The sequence below is a fragment of the Acipenser ruthenus genome, chromosome 15 (genome assembly GCF_902713425.1).
Source record: "Acipenser ruthenus chromosome 15, fAciRut3.2 maternal haplotype, whole genome shotgun sequence".
Taxonomy (NCBI): Eukaryota; Metazoa; Chordata; class Actinopteri; order Acipenseriformes; family Acipenseridae; genus Acipenser; species Acipenser ruthenus.
The window spans coordinates 25,831,039-25,843,061 of record NC_081203.1 but is presented as its reverse complement, the minus strand read 5'-3'; the positions used below and the strand labels follow the sequence as shown (position 1 = coordinate 25,843,061).

The 12,023-nt window shown below is 35.3% G+C and overlaps 1 protein-coding gene across 7 annotated transcripts in view; it reads right to left on the bottom strand.

Moving 5' to 3' along the window:
* Positions 1 to 7,983, bottom strand: part of LOC117421836 (diphthine--ammonia ligase-like) — a 56,866-nt gene extending 48,883 nt beyond the window's left edge. For 3 of the 7 annotated variants that reach the window (XM_058987619.1, XM_058987620.1, XM_058987621.1), the window contains exons 1-3: positions 7,801 to 7,982; positions 5,751 to 5,848; positions 5,082 to 5,266 (exon numbers count right to left, since the gene is read on the bottom strand). In XM_058987619.1, the coding sequence (XP_058843602.1) occupies positions 5,082 to 5,266; positions 5,751 to 5,848; positions 7,801 to 7,829 (312 nt within the window). In that variant the 5' untranslated portion in view covers positions 7,830 to 7,982. Of the gene's footprint in view, positions 1 to 5,081; positions 5,267 to 5,750; positions 5,849 to 6,002; positions 6,136 to 7,800 lie in introns of all 7 variants that reach the window. The other 4 variants (XM_058987617.1, XR_009307397.1, XM_058987616.1 and 1 more) reach the window with 4 other exon arrangements.
* Positions 7,984 to 12,023: the final 4,040 nt, after the last annotated feature.

The window sequence follows — 12,023 nt, the reverse complement described above, 5'->3', positions numbered from 1 at the left end:
CCCGAGCGTTGCATTTCTTTTGTGCATCAGTATATATACAGTTGTCGTCAAAAGTTTACATACCCTCTATTTACAACAATGTTATTTACCAATGAATTAAGTGTTATATTGTTTGATACACTATACTTACACGGCAATGATACCTCCTATAAGTGTTGAACACTCATTTGTCTTATCAAGTGGTAGTTAAGAATCTGGTGTATTAACTGAGTTAAGGCACAGGGTACCGTACCAATATTTATGAATTAACTCAATTGACTTTCATAGAGTTAGAGTCATAAATATTGGTACCCTGTGCCTTAACTCAGTCAATTCACCAGATTTTTAACTACCACTTGGTAAGACAAATGAGTGTTCAACACACTCACAAGAGGTATCATTGCTGTGTAAGTATAGTGTATCAAACAATATTTATAACACTTAACACACTGGTAAATAACATTGTTGCAAAGGGAGGTTATATAAACCTTTGACGACATTATATATATATATATATATATATATATATATATATATATATACATACAATAATCTAAAGTATGTTAATAGTTTTGTGCATCAAGGCCTTTAATGTTTTACCGTTTAGATATCAGATAGACACAAAGTATATATTAGTAGACAGTCTAAAGTTTATAAAAAACTTTTTTACAACAACCTCGCTATCGATAGAAAGTGTTCCAAAAAAAAAAAATAATAATAATAATTTGTGTTTAAAAGGCTTTGGTCCCTTTCTTGTTTTGCTTGCTATAATAGTGTGACTGTCCTGGGTGACTGTGAAGTTTATTAATCTCCTGGATGAATGACAGTGTGCCCAAAGGCATAATATAGTCAGTTTATTCTGTATCGCTTATGTGAGATCTGTCTCATATCTAAATTCTCCACCCAATGACTGCACAACATGGTTGCTTGTAATGGGCTCCCCCACTAAATATAATTAGTTTAGTCTCCATTTTGTTATCTTAAAAATATAAACCCCTGCTGTTCCAATATATCCCAGGTCACACACTTTCTAATTAATACAACACTGATGCAAATTTACTTTGTTAAAGAAAAATTTATTCCTAAAGCACCGAGGAAACTGTCTGACTTGAGTTACTACTTGATTAACCTAATTACAGTGATACGAAAGAGATGGTCTACAATTGGAAAGGTTAATGCTAAAATAAGAGCTGACTGCCAAAGTACCAAATTTAGACCTAAAGGTTTCTAAAACGTGTTCTACTAAGTTTATTACTTGTTTTACTCTGTTAAGATGAAGTTATCAACAAGCATTTTTCAACTCATTACAGTACCAGAGTTCTACCTCTACCTGAAAAATAAATAAAAAAAACACTTGCTAACCAGTACAGTATATCTACAATAGGCCCTTTTTTCAATATTAGACACTGGCAGTATTTACAGTAATTAGTTATCCAAGGGTAGTCTTTCTGTCAATTGTGAAGCTATAACAATTAACTAAATTTACCTGATATATACTTAGGAATGACTTAAAGGCAGAATACAAAAGATTACCTTTATTATAATTATTTCAAACTTCATTTCCAAGGCTCAATGTCAACCTTATGGGATGTATCAACGAATAACATCACAATTCAATGTTAAATTGTAAAAAGCCACTCCAAATCCCCCAAACATGTTGTGAGAGTCAAAATCACCCCATAGGGTATAGGTTCTTGTCCTTGAGTAAATCCAACGGTTCCTGATCAATTCCCAGATCAACTGTTTGCTACTGCACATCTATTCTTATGACCATGAAATATCCCTGTGCTAGTTATTACGCAATTAAAAAAAAAAAGTTAGGTTTCAGATAATAATAGCCTTAACAACACCAGTGCTTGTCCAGCTTGTTTCGGTCTCTTGCTGGTCATGTTCCATTGTGAAATCCCTAAACAACAATCTGATCCCTTCTTTGAATGCAAAGAAATCAAATATTTCATCAGGCAATATCAGTGCTACATGCTAGTGAACTACAGCACAAAAGTATCCCTAGTCTTAAGAAGTCTTTGTAAACAAAATATTCGCTCAACCTGCTTTTGAAAGATGTAATTCAAATAACTCCAAGCTAGGTCTACAATTCATCTTGGCGGCTGTGTTTGTGGAAATGTCCCTTCTTTGCAACAACCAAAGAGTTCTTCTGCCCTTGGCAAGCGGAGATAAGGCTATCTATTTCCATCATTGCTAAACAAGATTGAGCAAAGTACATTAATCAGAAAATACAAACAAATTACTTAGCTTTAGGCAAGGCTCTTTATCTAATATTTGTGGGACTGTTAGCATTTGAGGGAAATGTTTCTGAGTCTAATAGATCCTGTCTAGGCACTCCACACCAAGAGAAAACAATGTCAGCTATTTGTAACACAATACAATCATCAGCCATGTACAAAACTGCATAAGAAATTTAGACCACTTCATGTAATGATACAGATTTACACCCGAGACAATGTTGTCTCATTTATTCCTGTAATACCTAATTTTCAAAATGTTCCTATGCATTTTAAAACGTTTAAACCTCATGTGTTCTTCTCTGCGTCAATAGCCGCATAAGACAATTTTCTTCAAATTACAATTTAGGCTGTGGATAAACAACATTATGCATGTCATCCATAACAATCTGCTATCCAAGTCAAAAGTGTAATAATGACTGGGACCTCAGCAACACTAGCACTCTTACTACTCGACTGAGACTGCTCTCTCAAAGCTCTGACACAGCAGGCCACCATTCTAACACAAGGAAAGGTGCTTTCTTAAACCCTTCAGTATTGATGGTCACAACATTACATATTTGCCATCCAGAGCTCATAAATGTCTTAAATGAAATCTGAAATAACTCAAGATTCCATATTTATACATGTCAGCTTCAACCCTATCTGCTTCCATGTAGGAGATTACCTACACATACAGCATGTTTGTGTACTTGTTTTATGGGCTTTCCTGAAACAACAATAAAAACAATTAAGTCATGAACCTATTGTCCCAGTGTTTTTTATTTTCTTTAGCTATTGTGGTATAGAGAAACCTAATTAAACCCGACAAGTCTGGTAGTTTAAATGTAGAAGTCACTCTATGGGTTCATTTTATAAATTTGTTATGAGGAGGTCGACTTGAGCTTGCCATTACCAAAGTCCAGAAGCGCAAACTAGGGATCTAAATGTGTTGCTGTGGTGTAAAAAAAGATCCCTTGACCTATATGACATTTGCTACTGATTTTTAAGGTTGGGATACACCATACACCTACCCTACAAGGCCATCCATAAAGCATTTCTACAAAAAAGATGTTTTGATCAATGCCCCCTCACGGCCCTATGCATTTTGACCCAAATCCCCCATCTTAATAAAAGTTTAAAGCAAATATATTATCAGCATACAAGCATAATGCTTTCCAGAATTCCATTTGATGAAATTACTCACATTAAAGGCATTCTGTAACTGAGTACTAACAAGTGGTCAGGGGTAACCATAACTTGATTTTGCAGAATGGCATGCTTTTGTTTTAACCAGAAAATGGCCCCGCAAATATTTAAATTGTTTCTTAACAAGGCAAAAGAAAATACTCTTTTGGGACTTAAGAATTATAAATATTGAACGTATGTATATTCTAAAAACCTGCCTCTAATGTAAACACTCTAAGGATCGTTTTACAAAATCCATAGGTGGCACTGTTGTATCAGCTTCAGATATTTTCTAAAGTTATCTTGACTGAATGGCAGGAAGTGCTCAGGTCATGATAGGTGTGCTTGCTGAGGTCTGCTGGCGCCTAATAGCACTTTGCCTGAAGCTAAACTAATATATATATATATATATATATATATATATATATATATATATATATATATATATATATATATATATATAAAAGATAAAAAGAATATATTATTTTGATGGCAATAATAATAAAAATAATAAGCAGAAACTAGAACTACAAATGAGTGTTTTACTTCAATAAAGAAAAAAACCCTGTCCCATTAAACACCTAATTGTGTCCTTTACAATTTAGAGGTGCTTTATTATATTACAAAACCATAACAGTATAAGTATCTGGTATAGATGTATGAGAAACAAATGAAGAAATCTTCCAGAATGTAAGGTTAAAACAGGAAAAGATCAACCCCCAATTAGTAAACTTTTTTTTTTTTTTTTAAACAGGAAAAGAGCTGAAGGGAATGAGTAAAACTGGAAACTCATACTTCTCATTTTGCCATCTCACTGATAAAGGGAGGAAATGTGTGTTTATCAGACTGTGCTGCAAGTGCACAGTTTCTGTAAACAATTCTGTGGCTGCCTATCTCCAAACCTGTGTGAGACACTGCTGAGTTCCACAGCGTTGTTTTCAGCAGCAGAGGTCACGCTGGCGGTGCCCTGGAAATAGGAAATTAGGAAAACCTGGCAATCACAGGGTCTAAAGCTTCTCGGGGAAAGAAAAAAAACAAAAAAAAAAAGCCCTGAGGCTCGCTCACCATCCTTCACCGCCAGCCTGCCTGTCTCTATTCATTCTGCATTACCACAACGGGGCCAGAGCTGAATGAACAGTTTCACACACCTACAGGGAAACACACGCTTTCTTCTGTTTACATGATGTCAGGCAATTTCTGGCGGAAAGGAAAAGCCTCTGAAAATTTGATGTAGTTTGTGTTAGAAGAAAGCCGAGGTATATATAATTCACAGTATGTGTAGCATTTTTCTTTGATTGGTAAAAAACAAAAACAAAACAAAAAACCTGCAAACAAACCTTTCTTTAACTTGGCAGCAAAGCAACTACAGTACTGTATAACTCATGGTCAGCAGGTGAGCTGGCCTGAGGAGGTTTGTTGTGCATAAGTCTCACATACAGCTGTCAAACAGCAAACATCAGTATACAGTAAAACCAATCTCAAAAAATGATCTGGATCAAAAAATGCCTTAAATAGAAAATAATGCATTGCTCTACTTCTGTATATGGCAACATGATATCAATGCAAAAAGAAAGAAATTAAAGTTGTCCTGGTAAGCACTTGAAGTTTCTGTCCAAGTCAAAAAACATGTACCTGATACACTTAACTGAGCTTTGTTTCTGAATGCGAAAACAAAATGTCCCGCTTCAATACCTTTACAAGTTTCAAGAGGTGGTACAGATCTTCAACTTCATCTCCGTCACATTCACTATACTCTCTTCCAATATCCAAACTTGTTCCCACAATAGTGCGTCTATAAAGAGGCAGGTCCATGGCTTCAGCATATAAGTCTATAGCTTGATGACCCACAGTCTGATACATATAGCTGTCTAACTCATCTATGCAATCACAAGATAGAAAAAAACAGGGATTAATAGGAAATAAGAGCAAAGTAAGGAGCTGACTGAAATTTGGAAAGCAAAAACTAGAGACTGCGTAACTTTTATTTAAATTAGAGTATGTAACAATTTTCAAATAATATTTTTTAACTTGTTTTATACATTAATTGTGTAAAATGTAATAAATAGGTAGGTTCTACAGATAAAAAATATTAGCTGTGAAAACATTAAAATAGGAGCACATTAAAATACAAAATACATGCTTCCGTACGGATATCTACAATATATGTAACCGATTTTATATCAAAGTGTTTCAGCCATGATCACAATAGTTATTATGTACTGTAAGTTGACACATGTCAGTAATATTACATTGTAATCACTAATAATTATAATTATTTGTTAAACACCTCGTTTCACATTACATTGTTACTTTGGAATCAGACACAGAGCTAAAGCTAAATTACTTATATTGGAAACTCACCTTTCTCATTTTCTGCAGGCCTCAGGTTGGCCAAAGCTACAATCTGGTGCCCAGCTGCCACACACTGCATCATATTATAGCAGCTATCTTTTCCACCGCTGTAGAATATAAACAGTTGTTTACTTTATATAATAAAAGACACTGCATTTTAGACCACATCATTTGTCTGTATTTTACTTCAATTCTTGATTATTTATTTGAGGGGAACGACTGTATTGATGGACAGTATTCCTGGTTGAAATGTAGACCTACCCCATTCATTTCATGTGCAATACTAGCAGTACGCATGGAAGTGTTTCTACCAACAAGTTTCATTCTGACTGGATCTTGCATCATTGGGGCAGCAGTGTGGAGCAGCATATTATAGCAGCTATCTTTTCCACCGCTGTAGAATATAAACAGTTGTTTACTTTATATAATAAAAGACACTGCATTTTAGACCACATCATTTGTCTGTATTTTACTTCAATTCTTGATTATTTATTTGAGGGGAACGACTGTATTGATGGACAGTATTCCTGGTTGAAATGTAGACCTACCCCATTCATTTCATGTGCAATACTAGCAGTACGCATGGAAGTGTTTCTACCAACAAGTTTCATTCTGACTGGATCTTGCATCATCGGGGCAGCAGTGTGGAGTAGTGGTTAGGGCTCTGGACTCTTGACCGGAGGGTCGTGGGTTCAATCCCCAGTGGGGGACACTGCTGTTGTACCCTTGAGCAAGGTACTTTACCTAAATTGCTCCAGTAAAAACCCAACTGTATAAATGGGTAATTGTATGAAAAAAAATAATGTGATATCTTGTAACAATTGTAAGTCGCCCTGGATAAGGGCGTCTGCTAAGAAATAAATAATAATAATAATAATAATCATTGTGCCTTTCATTTAAACAATTTACAAGCATTGAACAAATCTGAAAGGCAAGGGTTGAGTCTTTAGTGTTTTATCACACAAGCAAAAACAGAAGCCTCACCAACAAGGTATACTAATAAACTAGTCATTTTAATGAATCCTGTTGAAAACGTAATTATTATGCCATTCCATGAAAAAAATGGATGTCATCTATATCAAACTACTTGGAAGCCCAAGACTTTTTGATGACCATACTTCTGTATATTATGATGTTATTAGTCTGATGTTAACTTACTGTATCGGTTTAACAAACAGACTATTTTCATTTGTGGTGGGGAGCTCAATCTCATATTGTGATGTATAAATCCAACTGAGATCAATTACATTATCAATCTTAAAAGGGTTTTTTTTTTTTTTTTTGGTCAGGGTTCATGCACTTTGTGACCATCAAAGGAGAGCGAATCAATGCATTACGTTAGTTTTCCTACCTCTTATTAGCTTTATTAACACTATTACTAGTCCCCCTTGCTGTACATCACGATTCAGTTCGACCACTTGAGTGAGTTTTAATTACAACACATGAAGTGATTTGGTACCAGGTAACAGCATTACTTTTTAAATACAAGCACAGATCCAACATATCTCCAACAGAAGAAACTGGGGACCATTGATAATATTACACACAATAAGTAAGATAATTGATTTAAAATCTTGGTTAGCAATGCCTTTCCTTTATACATTTTAAAAATAGTGTATAGTTCAGGGGGCAAAGGCTTCCTACTGGATCACACAATATATTGTGGTGGATCAGGGTGTGATTTGCTGAAAATAATGGAGATAGCCTGCAATTTGGGGATGAGCATTCATCTACAACCTCCATGACAGTTAAAATAAAGTGTAATGTAATATAACCAACCCTTATATATAATGTAATATAACCAATCCTTATATATATATATATATATATATATATATATCACTGTTAGCGACGCACCATCGAAATGTTCAGTATATACGCATTCATAAACATATATGTATTATTTGTATTTCCTAAGTTTTATTTTCGAAAAAAGGTATTTGGTACTTCTCAGATGTTAACTAAATTGTTTCGCCAGACAGTTAGCAATTTAAAATACTGTACAGTAGTACTGTAATAAGTTAAAATGAACTGTCTTGACAGTTGTAGTTTCTATTACCTTATTAACGCCACTACCTTCACCTTCATACAGACGTAGGAGAAAACAAAATGTTTCCAAATAAAAACGAGTTCTGGTGTATTCTACAATGTATTGAGTATGAAACGTTTCACGGTACGCTTCTGAATTCAATCTGCAGAACGCCACTAGTACACAGCACCAAGAAAACACAGGGCAATATTGCTTGCTAACAGAAGAGCAAAGCCCTCAAACAAGGCGTCCACAATGTTGCCTGCATAACACAAATATATAATACACTTTATTTTCTTCAATAGATAATCACATGAAACGGACTTCGCTGGTCACGCATATTTTTCATTTAGTTTACTTTACGAATCAAGCTGTGGTTAAATATTTATTAAAATGCAATTTACTGAAACGGGGATTTAAAAAGACAGCCATAAAATGGATTACAGGCGATAGAACCTACAGGATGGTGCGACTGTGTCTGTCTGTGATAGTAATGTCATTGGTCTGTGAAATAATGCAGTGAATAAAAGAAAAGTGGTAGGGGAGGAAGTGATAGATGGGATCATTTGAATCCTTAAATCCATTTACGGTTATTGTTTGCGTGCTATTTCTTTTCTGTTGTAACTGCAGTCTGACGCATTTAGTGCTGTCTATGTTTACAAACGTGCAGGCAGCACAGGACTCAGGAGCACTGGAATATTTACTCACTGTACTTTTATTATATAACATATATGACCAGCAGTACAGTTGTGTTATATTTAAAGTGAAGTAAATTAAAGCTTTTTTTTGGATTACGTTTAATTAAAAAAAAAAGTTGCATTAGCAATTCAGTTTGATTATATTTTTAGATTTATTGGTCACTAAAGTTATGTGACATGTGCAGCGCCTGTCTCGATCCCTGGTTGCAATGACACGAATCCACAGGCACAAAGCCTGTAGACAGCAAGTCATATCTGATTTTGCTTGCAAAACAGATTGCAAATGTAACGTTTTACGTGCAAACCGAACAAAGATGCCATGTTTCACTTTTTATTGCACTACCCTAGGTCAAACTCGAGCAGTCTGTACTTAACAGTACTTAACAAAATATTTGAAGCCTGAAAGCTGTCTTGTATTCTGGGATTAACAAAGTTTGTTTGTTTGTTTGTTTGTTTGTTTGTTTTTTAATGACTGCTTTTACTTTCTTCTTTCACCTTGTGGCTCAGAACCACCCAAAGGCAGGGTTCTGGCCCCATGGTTCTTGTATTTTATAACATTTAAAACTAGGCATAGGCCCTAGTTATGCTGTCTTGTTTTTGAAAAACTCACAACAGAATGAGGACGCTCAGCATACTGGTTATTAACTTAGTGGTGTATATTGCCATGCTGTTTTAACCAGTAAGCTACCAGGGTTAATTGTACCAACAGTACTAAATATTCATGACAAACACGTTTTTTCCCCAGTATTTAGCATCTCTGTGTGGGAACTTACATCCTTTAAAGTATGCCTCTATTGCAACTGCTAATAGATCTCATAAACATTGAGATGCTGTCTTCCTATTTTCAGTCATGTAAACTTCTTTGAAAGGTCACTTACTCTAGATGGCTACCAGGTTATGTAAATTTGTTCATGGATGATAAAGATCTAATTCTTTTTTATTGGGTATGGCACTAGAAATATGACTGCATTGAACCACAATTTAAAGCTATGCTGACAAAGGGGGCAGAGAGAGAGAGAGAGAGAGAGGAAGGGTAGAAGTGTAAGGGAGGTGGAGCATTGTGTCCGTATGGAAGAAAGCAACAACCCAACAATGCCTGTAATATCAACTAGCCTGTAACAGAACCTTTTCAGATTTCTAGGATTATAATGACAGAAGCTCAACTTTACAGAAGCTTTACAGAAGGCTGGACGTTTATTCTCAGTTTTCAAAGCGCTGTTTAATCTAAGAAAATGTTTATTAATACTTAAGAAACGGGACTTTGAAAATGTTCCTTAAACCATACAGCTGTTTGAAGGAAATCATTATGTAGTGCTGCTAGTCCTTCACTCATATACTGTATCCTTTAATAAATGTATCAATTACATTTTCAAACACATTTTTGTGTTTCTCACAGTATTCTCAGCTCCACAGTGTTTGATTCAGACAGCTCTCTAAGCTCTTCTGATCAATACTATTGTATACCCCATTAGTGTGAGTGATGCAAATGATCTTATTTAAACAGTATTGTTTTATTAAATAGTTTATTATTGTGGCAGATTAATAAAAAAAACTTTGTTGTTTATTTTTATTTGCTGCAATATTCCTCCCGCATGGAAGATATTTTTATGTCCCTTAGTAGGAGCTGGGAGGATAAAAGTGTTGATGGATAGTGCTACTGAGGCAGAGGCAATGAACTGGAAATGAGAGGCATAAATATGAAAGCAGGGTACAGAAAATAGAATGGCACCCTTGGCCTTTCTTAAAAGAATATGTGAATATCATGGTTGATTTACAGTTACACAAACTCATTTTTGTAGCGCAAGGACAAACTTTCTGTTTAATGAGAAAACAAGTTGTGGAGGAGCCTTTGAAGTCTTGGCACTTTGTGGACTGCTAATAGAAATATTAGTACTGAGCCCCACTTTTGAGGTTAAACACGAATTAAAGAAAAACAAACGACATCGGGAAATGTTCTTGTACGTTATATTATGTGCTTGTTTTAACAATTGTAAACAACTAATTGACGTGCCATAATATAATGCTGATTTGTCTCCTGTAGTTCATGAGTTTGTACTTATAACTGCTGGTGTTTGCCTTCACTTTAACAGACTTGACAAGGCAAATCGCCCCCAATGGCATTTATTACAGTTTGCCAGAGAGTATGTTTAATAGTTGTTGCAGAATTAACAGAAAATGTTCATAAAATGTGCCTGTTTAAGAAAGTGTTCAGTTTGCAGGCCTTAGCATCCAGATAGTATGTTACACTTGAACACTTGTTACTACACTAGTACTGTTTTTGTTTTACTAAAAATGCTCTTTGCCACAAAATACATGTGAAAGAAAACAATTTCAGTAGAATCTTGTGCAAATTCTTCTTCTGGTATTGCAGCTTCTTAGGGATGGAGGTTTTATTTGTGGCATAAAAGTTTCCAATAGTTGCAGAAGCTTGCAAACTACTTTCTAGCCATACGTTCCCCAGAGGAGCACCGGTACTTTTCTTTCTTTTGATTTGTGTCCTGTTAAAAGTCAGACCCGTCCAGGTTCAAATCCCAGCAGAGGCTGCTGTTTAATTTCTCACGTGTAGTGAACTTCCAGCCCATTCGCTGCTTGAGCAGTGCTCTGAGTACCCGCATGCAGAAGGCAAAGCCGAGAGACTAAGTGGAAAACGGAAATCTGGCATCTGCTTTCCATGGTGTGGTGCTGACTGTGGAGCTCTGGGAAATGCATTTATTCCAGATGGTCTTAATCCACCAGCCTCTTGCCTCCCACATGCCTGGACTGCTGAGGTCTAAACTAAACAGATCCTTATGGGGAATAGTATATAAACTAAAATATATTACCCGATAATGATCAGCTATATTTTATTTTATAGGTTTGAGCATATTATTGTCTTTTTCTGACCTGATGAAGTTTGAAACATTCTTGATTAAAATGCAATGAAACCTGTTAAATGTGCAAAGTTTACTGCCTAATGTGATAATTTTCAGTTCAATCTAATGTTTCATTCCTGATTGCTTACTGCATTCTTTAATGGGGTGCAGATTTTAAATGTAAACAGAATATGAGAGAGAGGGAGATTATGGAATTCAATAAGTAATAGGCTGTCGTCACCTGTTCTGTGTAATTTTCATGGAGGGGGGAAGCTTGTCTAGTCAACCTTTTAAATGCAAGCTTGCAATAAGCAAACTGTTTCATAAGGTCTGCTTTCCGATCTATGCTAGTGTAAAATTGTACATGATACATTCAACATGTTAATTATTAGTATTTATTTATTTATTAGAGGACTCCCTTACCCAGGGCGACTTAGTTGTATACAAAAAATACATATCAAGATCAATTTAATAGACCCCTGTAACTTTAATACAGTTAATTCAAATAAAACATGTGAGAATCTCAAAATATTCAGCCTGCTGTTTCATATATTGTTATTAATAAATCGCTGCTTGACTTACATTACATTAACTTAACAACGTGGCTAGATTCTTTACATGTTGTTTCTAGACTCCTCGTTCTGATTCTCTCTGTCACACGGCACACGATGAACACAATAACTGCCTTGATTTTGCACCAGTC